Here is a 13,311-nt window from a genome sequence, read left to right as displayed (position 1 = left end):
CAACAGTGAAAAAGGGATGATCACAACTTTAAAAGTTAGTTGTGTCAAGAAAATTTCCATTTGTAAAAAGGGTTTCTTAGCAGACAAATGAGCATGACTCTGACAAAGTACAGAAAAAATAGCAATGATGAAATAGTCTGGATAGCCTTTGGTTACAATGCACTTGGACCAGTGGGGAATTCATGCTGCAGGGAGGAGAGAGACTGGGGAGAGAGAAGGAGGGAGGAAGGGAAGGAAAAAGAAGGGAGGAAGAGACGGAGGAAGGGACAAATACTGATCCGCTCATGAAGAACGTTATAGTACCTGTCAATCATGGCGTAGAATCTTATTTTCTCTGTAGGTTACTTTTTTCTTCCAAATGGACTCTAGACTACTGAAGTCCAGAGAGAGTTTTAAATTTACCTCTGTTTCTTTTCCATCACCTAATGTCATGTCTTCAACATAGTCAGTGCACAACCAATACTAGCAAATTTATATTTAATAAAAGATCATGTCCATCTAGTATCAAAACCCTCTCGGTCACTTTTTGCTTCAGTGGATGCTTTGTCTGCCTTCACGACTGTGCAGTGTGAGCAAGGTCCTATACTTTCTCTGTTTTACATCCCTTGTGTGAACAAAAGTGTCCAACCCCCAAAACTTTCTTGCTGTCTTTCATCCTTCAGCCTGTCTACACGGTAACAAGAAGTCATAATTAACTAGATACATGACCATATTGTGAACATTCAAAATATGCTTTGGGACTTCTGGTCAAGATGGAGGTGTAGGTATACATGGCTTGCCTCCTCTCACAACCACAGCAAAAATTACAATTAAAGTGCAACACAACTATCACTCAGAATCATCAGAAAATTGAACTGAATGGGAGTCCTACAACCAAGGAATTAAAGAAGTCACATTTATCCAGAGGGGTAGGAAGGCCAGAGGCACAGACATGGAGATAAGAAATGGGTGGTCCCACACCTATGAGTGGTGAATTAAAAACCTGGAGGGATACCTCGGAAGCAAGAGATTCTTAGCCCCATACCAGACCACCCAGCCCCGGGTTCCAGGACCACAAAGATAAGTCCTTGTAACTTCTGCTCGTAAAAACCAGTGGGGTTTGGGGTAGAGGAAGAAACTGCAGGATTCTCAGGTATCTCCTCTTAAAGGGCCTGAAACAGACTTGGAACTTACACAAACTCACTCCCTCTGGGCTCCAGCACCAGGGCAGCAGCTGGAAGGGCACCAGTGGTATATGGGGAGGAACTGAAGTGACTGGCATCAGGGCGAGTGCTGGGGGACAGCTTCCTCCTGGGCAAGACCCCAGAGGCCAGGTAGTGGCCATAGTCCCTTTTCTGAGCCCTCCCCCACAGAAAGCCACAGAGCAGAAACACCGTATCAGAGACTCCATCAACTTGGTTCACACAGGTTACTCCACCCTGGTGATTACCTAAGGCTCTGCCCCATCCAACTTACTGGTGTGCTTTTCCACAATATGCCATTCTCCTAAGACAGGGAGTCAAAGCAGCTCTATCTAATACATAGAAACAAACATAGGGAGGCTGCCAAAATGAGGAGACAAAGAAATGTTCCCCAAATGAACGAACAGAATAAAACCCCAGAAAAAGAACTGAACAAAATGGAAGTAAGCAATCTATCAGATGCAGAGTTCAAAATACAGGTTATTAGGATGCTCAAAGAACTCACTGTGTATTTCAGCAGCATAAAAAAGACCCAGGCAGAAATGAAAGTTACACTAAGTGAAATAAAGAAAAATGTACAGGGAATCAGCAGTGGAGTGGATGAAGCCGAGAATCAAATAAATGATTTGGAACATGAGGAAGAAAAAAACAACTGACTTCCAGTTTGGTTCCACAAGAAAATTCTGTGGAAATAAAACAGATTTATTTATGAAATTTATTTCAGTTCAATAGCTCATGTATGTTGAAGTCTGCGAACAGTCTTGTCAATAAATTGAGATAAAGTGCAACTTCCAATTTTAGTTCATCCTGATTTTTGAATCAGTCAAGTGCACCTTATTTTAGATAGTGACATATTTTAGACCTTCACACACTTCAACTGAAAAAAGGGCAGCACTTCCTCTTCCAAAGGGGATTAGAGTTGTGACTTCCTGGCCCTTGGGAAGGGACAGGTATTTGTCCCAGGAAGAGAAGGGCCAGCTCCTTTGGAAGGATGCGTGGATTTGCCTGACCCTTCTATGCAGGGAGGGCCTCCCTCGGTGGTGGGGGGCGCTCTGACACCTTATTCATGCTCCCAGGTTAGGCTGCTCAGGATGGGAGTTGGCCTACGGGGACCCGCACAGCAGTTTGAACTGGTGTTTCTGAACCTTTGTAACTCACGTCCCATCCCTCCCATCCGCCTGTGCTTTCATTCTCTCCTTAGCATTATACAGTTTTACTACGGAGACAACACATTGACTGAGCGTATTTTCAAAGCTACATCCGCTCTTTCTGACACCACCGTTTGCTGGTATGTCTTCCCCCATCCCCCTGAGGGTCACTGGTTTAAAGGACAAATCAGTGACGATTTCATACACTCCTCCGTGTCCAGGAGACACTGTGTAGTATCTTCCTTAATAAAACAGGGTTCACTTTACCCAAGCTGGCCCCCTCTTGGGTTGAAGGGTGGAATTCAGGTGTCATATCTATGGCTGGTGGGCAGGAAACGTGTTTGTTTTATCTGTCGTTCAGTGCTAGCACCGTGCTTTGCAAACAAGATGGTCTCCATAGGTACTTGTGAGATTAATTCATGGTGAGCAACAGGGAGGCTTCTGAGTTTGTCCTGGACACTCACTAACGGAGTTTTAAGGTCTTACCAGGAAACACCCTCACCTGGAGAGGCATAAAAACAGTAGGATATACCTTGAAAGAGTATTTTGATGATTATATGGGAAATGCCTTTAGAGCTCTCAGCACAGGTTCTGGCAATCAGTAGGCACTCCAATGACAACATAATTATCATATTATATTATTTGTCATAAAGATTACATCAAAATGACAATAGCCAGCTACTGCTAGGTGCCAGATTTAGTTTATATTACCAACATTTTTTTAGTGCACATTACATGCCTAGTCTTTGTCTGAGCCTGGGAAGACCAGCAGTGGCACAACAGTCATGGATTTGATGATCGGGGCATAGATAACTTTGTTCTTCGGTCAACTTTTGTTATGTGTTTACCCACAGTTCCCAGCAAATCCTTCAAAATAGCAGCATTTATTCAAGCAATGGGGGAAGCGCACAGAAGGGTCAGTGCACGCATGCTCATCAGCACACACACTTAGACAACGCCAGCATGTGCCCTCCAGCTGGTACATCCTCGTCCTTCAAGAATCACAGATGATAGGAGACATACAAATGGCCAACAGGTACGTGAAAAGATGCTATCCGTCACCACTTCTCAGGGAAATGCAAATCAAAACCACAATTGGGTATCATCTCCCATCTGTTAGAGCAGGGGTGTCAAACTCATTTTCACCAGGGGCCACCTCAGCCTTGTGGTTGCCTTCAAAGGGCCAAACGTATTTACAACTAAGTAGTAGTTACATTTATACAGTCCTAACTGCAAGGATGAGGTGGCCCCCCCGGTGAAAATGAGTTTGACATCCCTGTGTTAGAGTGACTATTATAAAGAAGACATCAATAACACGTGTTGGTGAGGATGTGGGGAAAAGGGAACCCGTGAGCACTGTTGGTGGGAACGCACATTGGCGCAGCCACCGTGGAAAAGAGAACAGCAGTTCCCCCCCAGATTAGCACTAGAACTACCAGATGACCCAGCAATTCCACTTCTGGGCATTTATCCAAAGAAAATAAAACCATGGATTTAAAAGATGTATGTACCCCCATGTTCATGCAGCATTACTTACAATAGCCAATATATGGAAGCAACCGAAATGTCCACAGATAGATGAATAGGTAGAGAAAAGGTGGTAGATACATACAATGGAATATTATTCGGTCATAAATAAAGAATGAAATTGTTTCCTTTGCAGAAAGACAAATGTCGCACAATCTCCCTTACAGGTGGGCTCTAAAAAACAAGGCAGAGCCAAACAGGACCAAGCTCACAGATACAGAGAACAGACTGGTGATGCGGGCAGGGGCCAAAGGGGGAGAAGGGAGCTACCGACTTCCAGTTACAAAGTGAGATGTCATGGGGATGTAATGTCCAGCCTGGTGACTGTGGTTGACAATCCTGTATCATGTATTTGAAAGTTCTCATTTCAAGGAAAATAATTTTGCAACTACATGTGGTGACAGATGTTAACTACATCTATTGTGGTGCTCTTTTGCAATATATACAACTACCAAATCATTATGTTGAATACTTGAGACTACTATAATATTGTATGTCAATTACACCTCAATGAAGAAAAAAAGAATGACATATTATTATCAAAAGGGGCTGGAATGAGAAATTGGAAAACACAGACAAAGACAAGTTTAACTTGAATCTACGCCTTAATAACTCCTCTGGAATAGAGAACTTCCAGGAATGTTCTTTTAAATCCAGTTCTGGCTTCAGCTCTTTTAAGCAGACTTGTGACTAATTAACATACCCTTCCTACCACACCTCTGACTTTGGACACGTCTCATTATTTGTGTATAATAACCTTTGGCAAAATATGCAGACTGCTTACACAGAACATTTCAAATGAAGAACGTGATAGAAGCCTTGCTCCAGAAGGAGAGCCATGAAAAATATCCCTTTCAAGCGCAACCTTGACATTTAACATACTTTTCCCCATACCAGAGCTGGGCCACGTGCGTGAAACCCCAGCCTGCTGCTGCTGCTGCCGTTTTCCACGTTTGGCTCCATCTACACAGCAATTTTCAAAGCAGGTTCCAACTCGCTTGGGAAGACTTTCAGATATTGTAGATCTGGCCTGACAAACTCACACGCAAGGACTGACTTCTTCATTAATGTGCGGAACCCCGTTGTTCTCAAGTCACTTCACTTTGGGGTTCAAGGTCTGCCTACAAACCCCCTCCATTAGAGCCCTCTTCGTTTTTCTCCAGATGTACAAAAATAAATTCCAGGTACCATGAAAATGTTAGCCTTTCTTTTCTATATTTTGAACTGGTTGAACTAGTTTTGCCAAAAAAAAAAATTATAGTAGTGTTATGCTCAGAGGGTGAAGGTCCCAGGGAAGCCGGGCAGGAGGGACAGGGAAGGGAGGTTATAAAATTCAAACCGATGACATGCTTGTTATATGCCCCTGACTCTCCTATACACTCTGCATGGTTGCTCATTTAATTCTTAGAACAATCCTGTGACTGAGTACTATTATCATCCTCTTTACATGGGTGAGGGATGGACCGACTTGTCCAGAGTTACCAGGGCAAGAGCCAGGATTCAAACCTGGGCTTCTGACATCATGGCCACTGTTTTCTCTTCTCCAAGTCGGCCCCGACATCAACACGCCCCTCTTTTATTGGAAATAGTGGCATCTAATTTAACAGATACATGCTCATTTCTACCCCCAGGTATGTGTGTCTCATGAAGCATCATTAGTGGCTGTCTCTCAGACCTTTTAAAAGGTTACACAGTGTTGCACATGTCTAGGGAAGCCTCTGTTTACTGGAGGAGCCTGCATATTTTCAGGCATGCGTCACCCTGATTAAAAGGCATTACATATGCCCTTACTTGCTTTGCCCTGTGAACCAGCGAGCAGAAAACAGTTCACAGGAGTCAGGGTTTGTGGTTGCCTGCCATGGGAAGTGGGCCAGAATTCTCGACGCCCCATGGAGCCCAGAGCCGATGTGCCACAGCGCACATCAGGTTTTCCTTTCGCTAGTGAACTGGAGACCTGGTCAGCTGAAACGTAACAATCTANAAGGCATTACATATGCCCTTACTTGCTTTGCCCTGTGAACCAGCGAGCAGAAACAGTTCACAGGAGTCAGGGTTTGTGGTTGCCTGCCATGGGAAGTGGGCCAGAATTCTCGACGCCCCATGGAGCCCAGAGCCGATGTGCCACAGCGCACATCAGGTTTTCCTTTTGCTAGTGAACTGGAGACCTGGTCAGCTGAAACGTAACAATCTACTTCGCCAAAGATAGAAGACGCTGAACAAAATATCCCAGGGGGGTCCTACGTGATGCAGATACTTGAAGAATTTATTGTAGGTCTACTGACTCTCGTCTGGATTGAGATCCCTCCAAATTTTTCTGCCTTCTTTATAGGCCACTCAGTTTTCCTTCCTTGTCTTAAATGTTTAGCTACAGAAGTCATGCCACCTGTCTTATATAACAAGACAAGACATTGAGGTTTTTTCCCTTATATATCACGTTTCCTTAATAGAAAGAATGAAGTTTTTTCTAAATCAGTGTGTTTTATACTATACAAGTTGTCTTCACCTTGTTAGATATTAAATAAAGACTAATATTTATATTCTTTTTTGGTTTATTTATTCATTCCACTTTCCAAATTGATGGCAGCCGGTACTTGTGCGGTCTGAGCGTTGCCTTACTTTGAGTCTCTGCCTTTTTCTAGTCTGGATTTCAGTTTCTTTCATTTTTCCCTGGAGGCAGTCTTGCTGGTGCATCAGGCCAAAGTCATCGGTGGAGCTCTGTCGAACATACATCGAAAATTCCAGCCTTCTCGCATGTGACGGCCCAGTATCTCAGTCTCTGAGATTTTTCGATTACAAGTATTTGGAAGTCACAGGAAGTATTACGCAGGGATTCTTAATCTAGGGTCTCTGGATAGAATTCAGGGTATCTATGAACTTGGGTGAGGACAAATTTCATTTCTCGTTTCATTAAATTCTAACTGAAACCACATTCTTCCAGTGACGAATGTTGACAGGCTGCTTCCCCTCCAGCCACCCCCATGGTATTAGCTGTCCCTGTGACTCTATTACCCAGACAAGCCGGACTTTTCTGTTCCTTGGAAGTTGTTGCAGAAATCACGAAATATTTCTTACACACATCCCTGCTGCACAGTTATGGTGGTTATCAAACCTGCCCTGATCCCTGATGCTCCTGGGACATCACTGCCCCCAGTCAGCCACCCAACCAGAGAGCCAAATGTTTGACGTTGGTGACCTAGGTGTGGGTGCTGGTCCTCAGTATCCCCTCTCTGTACTGGCTGGTGACAGGAGATGAGCCAAAGACTAATGTACAGTTTAATGCTCATTCTCTGCTAAGCAGTAACAATCTGCATGCTGGGATCTTTATAAAATACTTAATTTGTATTAACTTCCTCATATTTTAAACTGTGGTCTATTATATGATTCCCTCATGTTATATTACTAAATTACAACTTTATGTTTTTGAGTACCTTGATAACTATTTTCATTATTACTGGTTTCCTTTATAATTTTCTGTATTTTATTTTACATTAAAAATATTATTCTGAACTATGACCCACTGGTTCCACGGAATGCAAAAGAGATCAATTAGCACAAAAAAGGCTAAGAACCCCTGCATGGCCCTATAGGAAAGGCTTAAGGGGCAAGAGGTTTTCGGGAATGAATGTACCCTGACGCCAAGATGGGTACTCAAGGGGAGGCAGCAGTTGGCGGGAGGGGAGGACACAGAGGAAGTGTAAGACAGAGAAGGGCTGTAGACCCCATCTGTCACCCACCATCAACTTCAGAGTTCTAATTCCCTGAGGACTCAACGCCATCCTCCGCTCTTAGGAAAGAAGGCTGCATCCCTGTGAGGTGGGCGGAGAGAACAGGAGTAAGGGAGCCCCTGTGGGCTGTGTCGCTGGGTGGAGACAGACAACTACACTGTACGTAAAGGTGCATGCGATGCAAACAGTCGTTCCACCTCTTCTATAACCTGAAGCCCTTGTTCTAGCAGCAATTCTGTGTTCTGTTTATATAAGGCTGTGGGTCCCTAAACATAACAGACAAAATTCCTATTTTTTTATGTAAGGGAGTTCAAGGCAAGGAGAGGTAAACGGTGGTTTTTGTACATGACATCACTTGAGGCAGAACTAGGAACTCTTAAGTTATGTAGAAGGTGTATGTGTGCATGTGTGTATGAGATGGAGAGAGAGAGAAAGAGAGAGAGAGAAGCTGAGACTGACTAAGAGGAAAGATCCTCACAAGGGAAGTTAAAACTCTGTCTCTGGGCCAAGCACTTCGATTAGATTAAACCTGTGGACGAAACTGAGAAAAGCGCACACACTCTCACATGAAGTACATGGCCACAGACAACAGTGTGATGGGGGCGAGGGTGGATGCAGGTGGGCAAAGCGGGGGAAATGGGGACAGAAAGAAGCTTTGCTGGCGGTGACAGGCCCACGATGCGGTATGTAGATGATGCTTTATTGATTTGCACACTTCAAACCTGTACAGTTTTGTGAACCAATGTCACCCCAATAAGTTCAATAAAAATAATTTTCAAAAGAAACCGAAATCTCAGATTAATTTTTGAGACACAAGATAAAAGACAGAATTCATTAAGGTAATGATCATCATAGAAATAATGTGTCAGGTAGTATTTACAGAAGTATGTCCTGTAGAGGCTGTAGAGGCTGTAGAGGCTGTAGAGGCTGTAGAGGCTGTTTACCTGCAGAGGCTGTAAAACACTTTGTACCTTTCACCTGCTTAATTTCAAAACAACATCTGAAGCGAGGAGTTTGGACTTTCTCTTGCCCTCCATGCTGCAAAGTAGTTTGATATGTAGTAATGATTGCACCTGGTGTTCAGAGAAGTGACTTTTTGTGGGTAATTGATAGCTATTTCTTAGCCTTTGGTCAGTAGGAGGGTTGGGTGCAGGGGAAAAGTGTGAGGGAAAAGACAGAAATAGGTGCTCTTGAGGCCTGGGTGTGAACCAAATGGGTCCCCATTTGACAAGCACTGACTGAGCTATGAGCCACATGCCAAGCCCAGGGAGGACACGGAAAGAGTCTGGGTCCTCACAAATCCGAGTCTGTAGTGGCAGCCAAAGCCCTTCGTTTGCCAGGATAGGACCTGGATTCTCTTCTGTGTGAAGTACCTGAGAGGTCACACTCATCTTAGAAAACTGGGCAATACAAAGAGTTTCTTCCTTCAGTGAACCTGGAGCAGCAAAAATCCTATTTGCTGTTAAAGGTGTGGAAATGTGTGATTTTTCATCACATATAAAGTGTTTTTAATTCGATGCCGTATTCTGACTCCATGTGGACCATTAGTACAGGACAAAGGATATGACAGAGACAGCAACTTGCCGGGGACCATGTCCTGATTCTAGGACGTCAACAACAGTCAGAAGCTCTTCATTTATGAAAGTTTACGGGGAAGTCTGGGACGCAGATATGTTTGAGTTAGTCTTACTTTCAATATAAAACGCCATACATACCACATTAAGATATTTTTGTGTAATCTTTACAAGACACTATTTGTGGAATCTTTCCATTTGTGACAATGAATTTGTCAAAAAAGACAACAATAAAGCAATCACCTTATATTTTTAAGGGTCAAACAATTATAGTTGTGGACTTTATACTCCCATATCTTATTTCTTAAACTTCCTCTAGCCAATCACAAGTTGTCAGCAGTAGATAGCACACCTTAAAATGACCCACTTTATGGGAAAGTTGAATTACTTTAAGGTAGCACATTTTACGGTAAAGTCCTCCTAAAATGGTTAAAGTGAGAATATTTCGCTCTCTCTCCCCTACCTATGGCGAAACAACATTACTTACTATAGTCCCTCCCAGTCCTGGGCAATATTGTCTAGTTTAACCAAAAGACTTTTGTGAGCTTTAGGAAAAATTTACAGCCTAAGTATAGGTTTCTTCATAATCTGCTTCACAGTCACACACTTAAATTTCCCCTTTTCAAGTTGTGTCAGGACAATTGTGTGAAAGTCAGACGACCTTTTATCAAGAACGCACAGTACCGAACTCTGGATCGACACTCAAAGGCCACTTCCAACGTTTTCAACAATGCAGAACTTCAGTATATGGAAAACAACTGGATTAACCAAGAGGGCTGAGAAAACACAATCTTTGACCCATCCATGTACACAACATCAGCCTACAGACTTACAAATGCAAACGAGAAAGAGCCATTCGACGCTATTGGGAGATCTTTCTGGGATTTGGGGTTTTTGTTTGTTTGCCTGGGATGCTATGCAGTATCGAGTTATTAAAATCCCTAACATCAGAACCAGGCAGAAGTTCCGGTCTCCTCGGTGAACCCCTTCAAACACAGTCTGCCATTTGGTTGCTGTCGCATGAGCCCCAGAACGCTGGAACTGCACCACGGCGCTTAGGTTTTATTATCTTTCCAATGCCTGCCTCTAGCACACCTGACACCCGCTTGGAACTCAGCGTAGCTCCAGGCTGCCAGAGGAAATTCCAGCGCTTTGACTGGGCAGCGCAGATTGCTCTACTGACACAGCCCTTCCAGGCCCCTCTGCTGCACCCATGCCAGGTCACCTGGGACAGGCCACCTCCGCAGCTGAGCCTCACCAGCCCACAGAGCCCCGTGCTTCTGCTTGTGGCTGGTCATCACCACTGATTTCCTGATAGGCAAAACGACCTTGCTTTTGTTTTCAAGGTTAAAAAAATACAAGCATCTCTCATAAAACCTTCTCTAAAAATAATCAGACAGAGGCATGCGGGGGGGGGGGGGCACCCCAAATCAAGACACCAGAAGCGTTCAATATCAGAGGAAGGGAGATTGAAATCAATGCTGTGACAGTGATGAACTTTACCCAGCTGACGAGATCATAAATTATTCAAGTTAATAACTGTGTCTGTGTATTTAATTGTTTTCCTTTTAATAGCTCCCATCCCCCTTCCTCCCCTTCGCCCCTCACCTGCCAGCCTTCTGTCTCTGGTGTTTTTCCAAATAACATCCAGGGCTCTGGCTGTGGAGTCTCGGATGTGGTCGCTAAAGGACCTCCGGAGAGGGGCTCGCTGGGGCTGAGCCATCACGTGGGCCTCAGGGTCCCCCATCCCCGCAAAGGACTTCAGTGCAGCCCTGGCGCCACGACCATTCTGCTCAGCTCCTCCTGTTACGGACGTCCCGCCGCGGCTGCCGGCTGAGGCTCTGCCAGGCAGCGGGGCTGCGTGCGCGCCGAGCCCGGGGACGGGGATGGGGACCGGGACAGGGTCCGGGCCGAGCTGCCAGCCAGCCCTGCGCCGTCAGGAGCCCGGCATTGCGGCTCACACTGCGGCCGGGAGAGCGCCGACTGCAGGCGGCCTCCTGGACCGCCGCCAAGCGCAAGCTTGCGCGCCTGCCACATCTGGAAAGGCTTACGAATGAGCCAACGACACACTGCGCTCTCGAGCTGCCTTCGTGGCTATCGAGATGATTCTAGCTTCCTGTGTAATCCAATCACTTGACTAGGTCCCTGCTCGGCTGTTCGTCTATTAAATAACATCTCTCCTTTCCTGGCAATCCATGTAATCTTGCACTTTGAAGGAAAGGCAGGGCGGAAGGCAAAACAAAAAAAAAAAGTGATAGAGGTTGAGGAAGGGTGGCAGGTAGGGCGCTCTTCAACTTTCAAGGTTAATTCTCATTCACATTCGCATTTGATTACCTCATTTGTGTTTTGTTAAACCATGGTTTTAGAGTAGGATGTTTAAGAGACAGAGAGTTCAACCTTTACTCGTGGGCGTGGGAATGGAGCTGTATGGCGGCCGTGTGCATCCCGCTGACCAGTCCGGTGTCTCTCTAGGAAATGGGTACCCGAGTTCTAAACGAACTATTAATCAGCTCCTCATATTTCCCCTCTGACTAGACTCCTACTTACAGTCAGTGGTTTAATCAAATAATTCTTGGTTTTGCCTCTAAATAAGGTTCAGATGTCTCCTGGTTCTGTGAATCTTTCAGTTCCAAGTAAGCAGACGTCATCATTATAATTGCAGATCAAAATTCTCCCCCCAAACAATAAAAAAGTGCCAACACTGTGAAATCAAAATATGAGCCAACTGCTTCTTTTGCAAGATATGTCAAGTTTCTAAAATGCCAAATAAATCTATTTCTCTGCCAATGAATTTGGCTGATTTTTTGCTTTTTAATGCATTTTTAACCTTCTTTTTTGCTGTTCCTTAAATCCCACCTTGTAACTTTCCTTTAGCATGCAATATCTAAGGGCCAGTTTATAACCTTTATGAAATTAAATAATGCTGTAAAATCACTTGGTAAATTGCCAGATACCAAACACATTCTAATGATTATCATAATTATTATTATTCATAAAAGTAGTTTCAACCCACATTGATCTCCAGAGTTTCCAAATTTCTACAGCATGCAGCCTCTTTCCCATCAACTTGGACAACTTAATCATACAAAGACCGATCATTAAGATAGTAAGAAGGTGCCCACAAGTTACAAGTAATACTGGTACTACTGCTTGTTAGTAAACCATGAGTCCTAAATTGTATTGTTTCCAAACTTTTAAAGCTCATATGTGTCCCCGAGACTGTGGTTTTCGGTAGACACCTACTCCTTCACCTTACTGCTGGGCTGGGTATAGAACGGAGGCAAGGAGCACCCACTGCTGGGGTATAGAGACCTCGGTGCCCGTGACAGCCAGTCCCAAAGGAAAGTTTCCTATGAATAACCACCTAACCCTGGGTTCCACTGTAAACGAAATGTGTATGTGTGTGTTTCCCCTTTAAGGAAATCTGAGTGCCTGGAAGCAGGTTGGTGCATTTCCTGGTCAGACTGAACAGAACAGGGGGACACGGACCCCCTTTTGCAGAGTAACAGCAGGAAGTACACACCTCACAAGTACTGAACCACACGCTGTGCCAGGCACGAGGACGCTGAGGATAGAGAAGATAGCAACTCAGCCTTCGAACAGGAGAAACCACACTGACCACAAGTAATTTCAAAATAATGTAATAAGTTCCATGACAGAAGCATGTGCAAAGTGTTACTGGGCACACACAGGAGGGGAAAAAACCAGAGCCTGGATCCCTAACTCTTCCTAGTCACTAACCTCACCTAAATTTTTAATCTAGATCTGCGATGATGTCAGGAGTACACAATCACCCCTAGCCGAATATCAAGAGCTGACTGTGTGAGTCATGAATAATGGCTGACTATAATGGCACAAAGCTTTGCTAAACATGAAAGAGGAGAAAGAAAGGGAAAATAACATTTCCTGAGTACCCACGGCATACCACAAGCTCTGCTAGCACCGTTTATAGACCCGTGCATAGAGATACACCAGTATAGGAGTTATCTCTCTTCTTCAGAGATTAGGAAGCTGAGGCTTAGGGAGAAGAGACTTGAGAAAGGTCACAGGGTAAATGGCAGATCCAGGATTCACAACCAGACCTGTCTGGATCTGGAGCTTGTTGAGTCTTCAATCAATGTCTTTGGTCATAAATTAATGACATTGATGAAAATGA

General features: G+C 44.4%; 1 protein-coding gene across 2 annotated transcripts in view; it reads right to left on the bottom strand.

Moving 5' to 3' along the window:
• The window catches only part of DLC1 (DLC1 Rho GTPase activating protein), a 345,892-nt gene that overhangs the window by 147,834 nt on the left and 184,747 nt on the right, over positions 1-13,311 (bottom strand). The window contains exon 1 of one of the 2 annotated variants that reach the window (XM_037055281.1): positions 10,764-11,184. The exons of the other annotated variant lie outside the window; for it this stretch is intronic. Coding sequence (XP_036911176.1) covers positions 10,764-10,902 — 139 coding nt within the window. The 5' untranslated portion in view covers positions 10,903-11,184. Of the gene's footprint in view, positions 1-10,763; positions 11,185-13,311 lie in introns of those variants that run through there. 2 annotated transcript variants of the gene reach the window in all.

This window comes from Sturnira hondurensis, unplaced genomic scaffold, assembly GCF_014824575.4.
Source record: "Sturnira hondurensis isolate 20B ecotype Veracruz unplaced genomic scaffold, ASM1482457v3 Scaffold0008640, whole genome shotgun sequence".
Classification (NCBI taxonomy): Eukaryota; Metazoa; Chordata; class Mammalia; order Chiroptera; family Phyllostomidae; genus Sturnira; species Sturnira hondurensis.
Note: the sequence above shows the minus strand (reverse complement) of the source record. Positions and strands in the feature narration are given on the sequence as shown.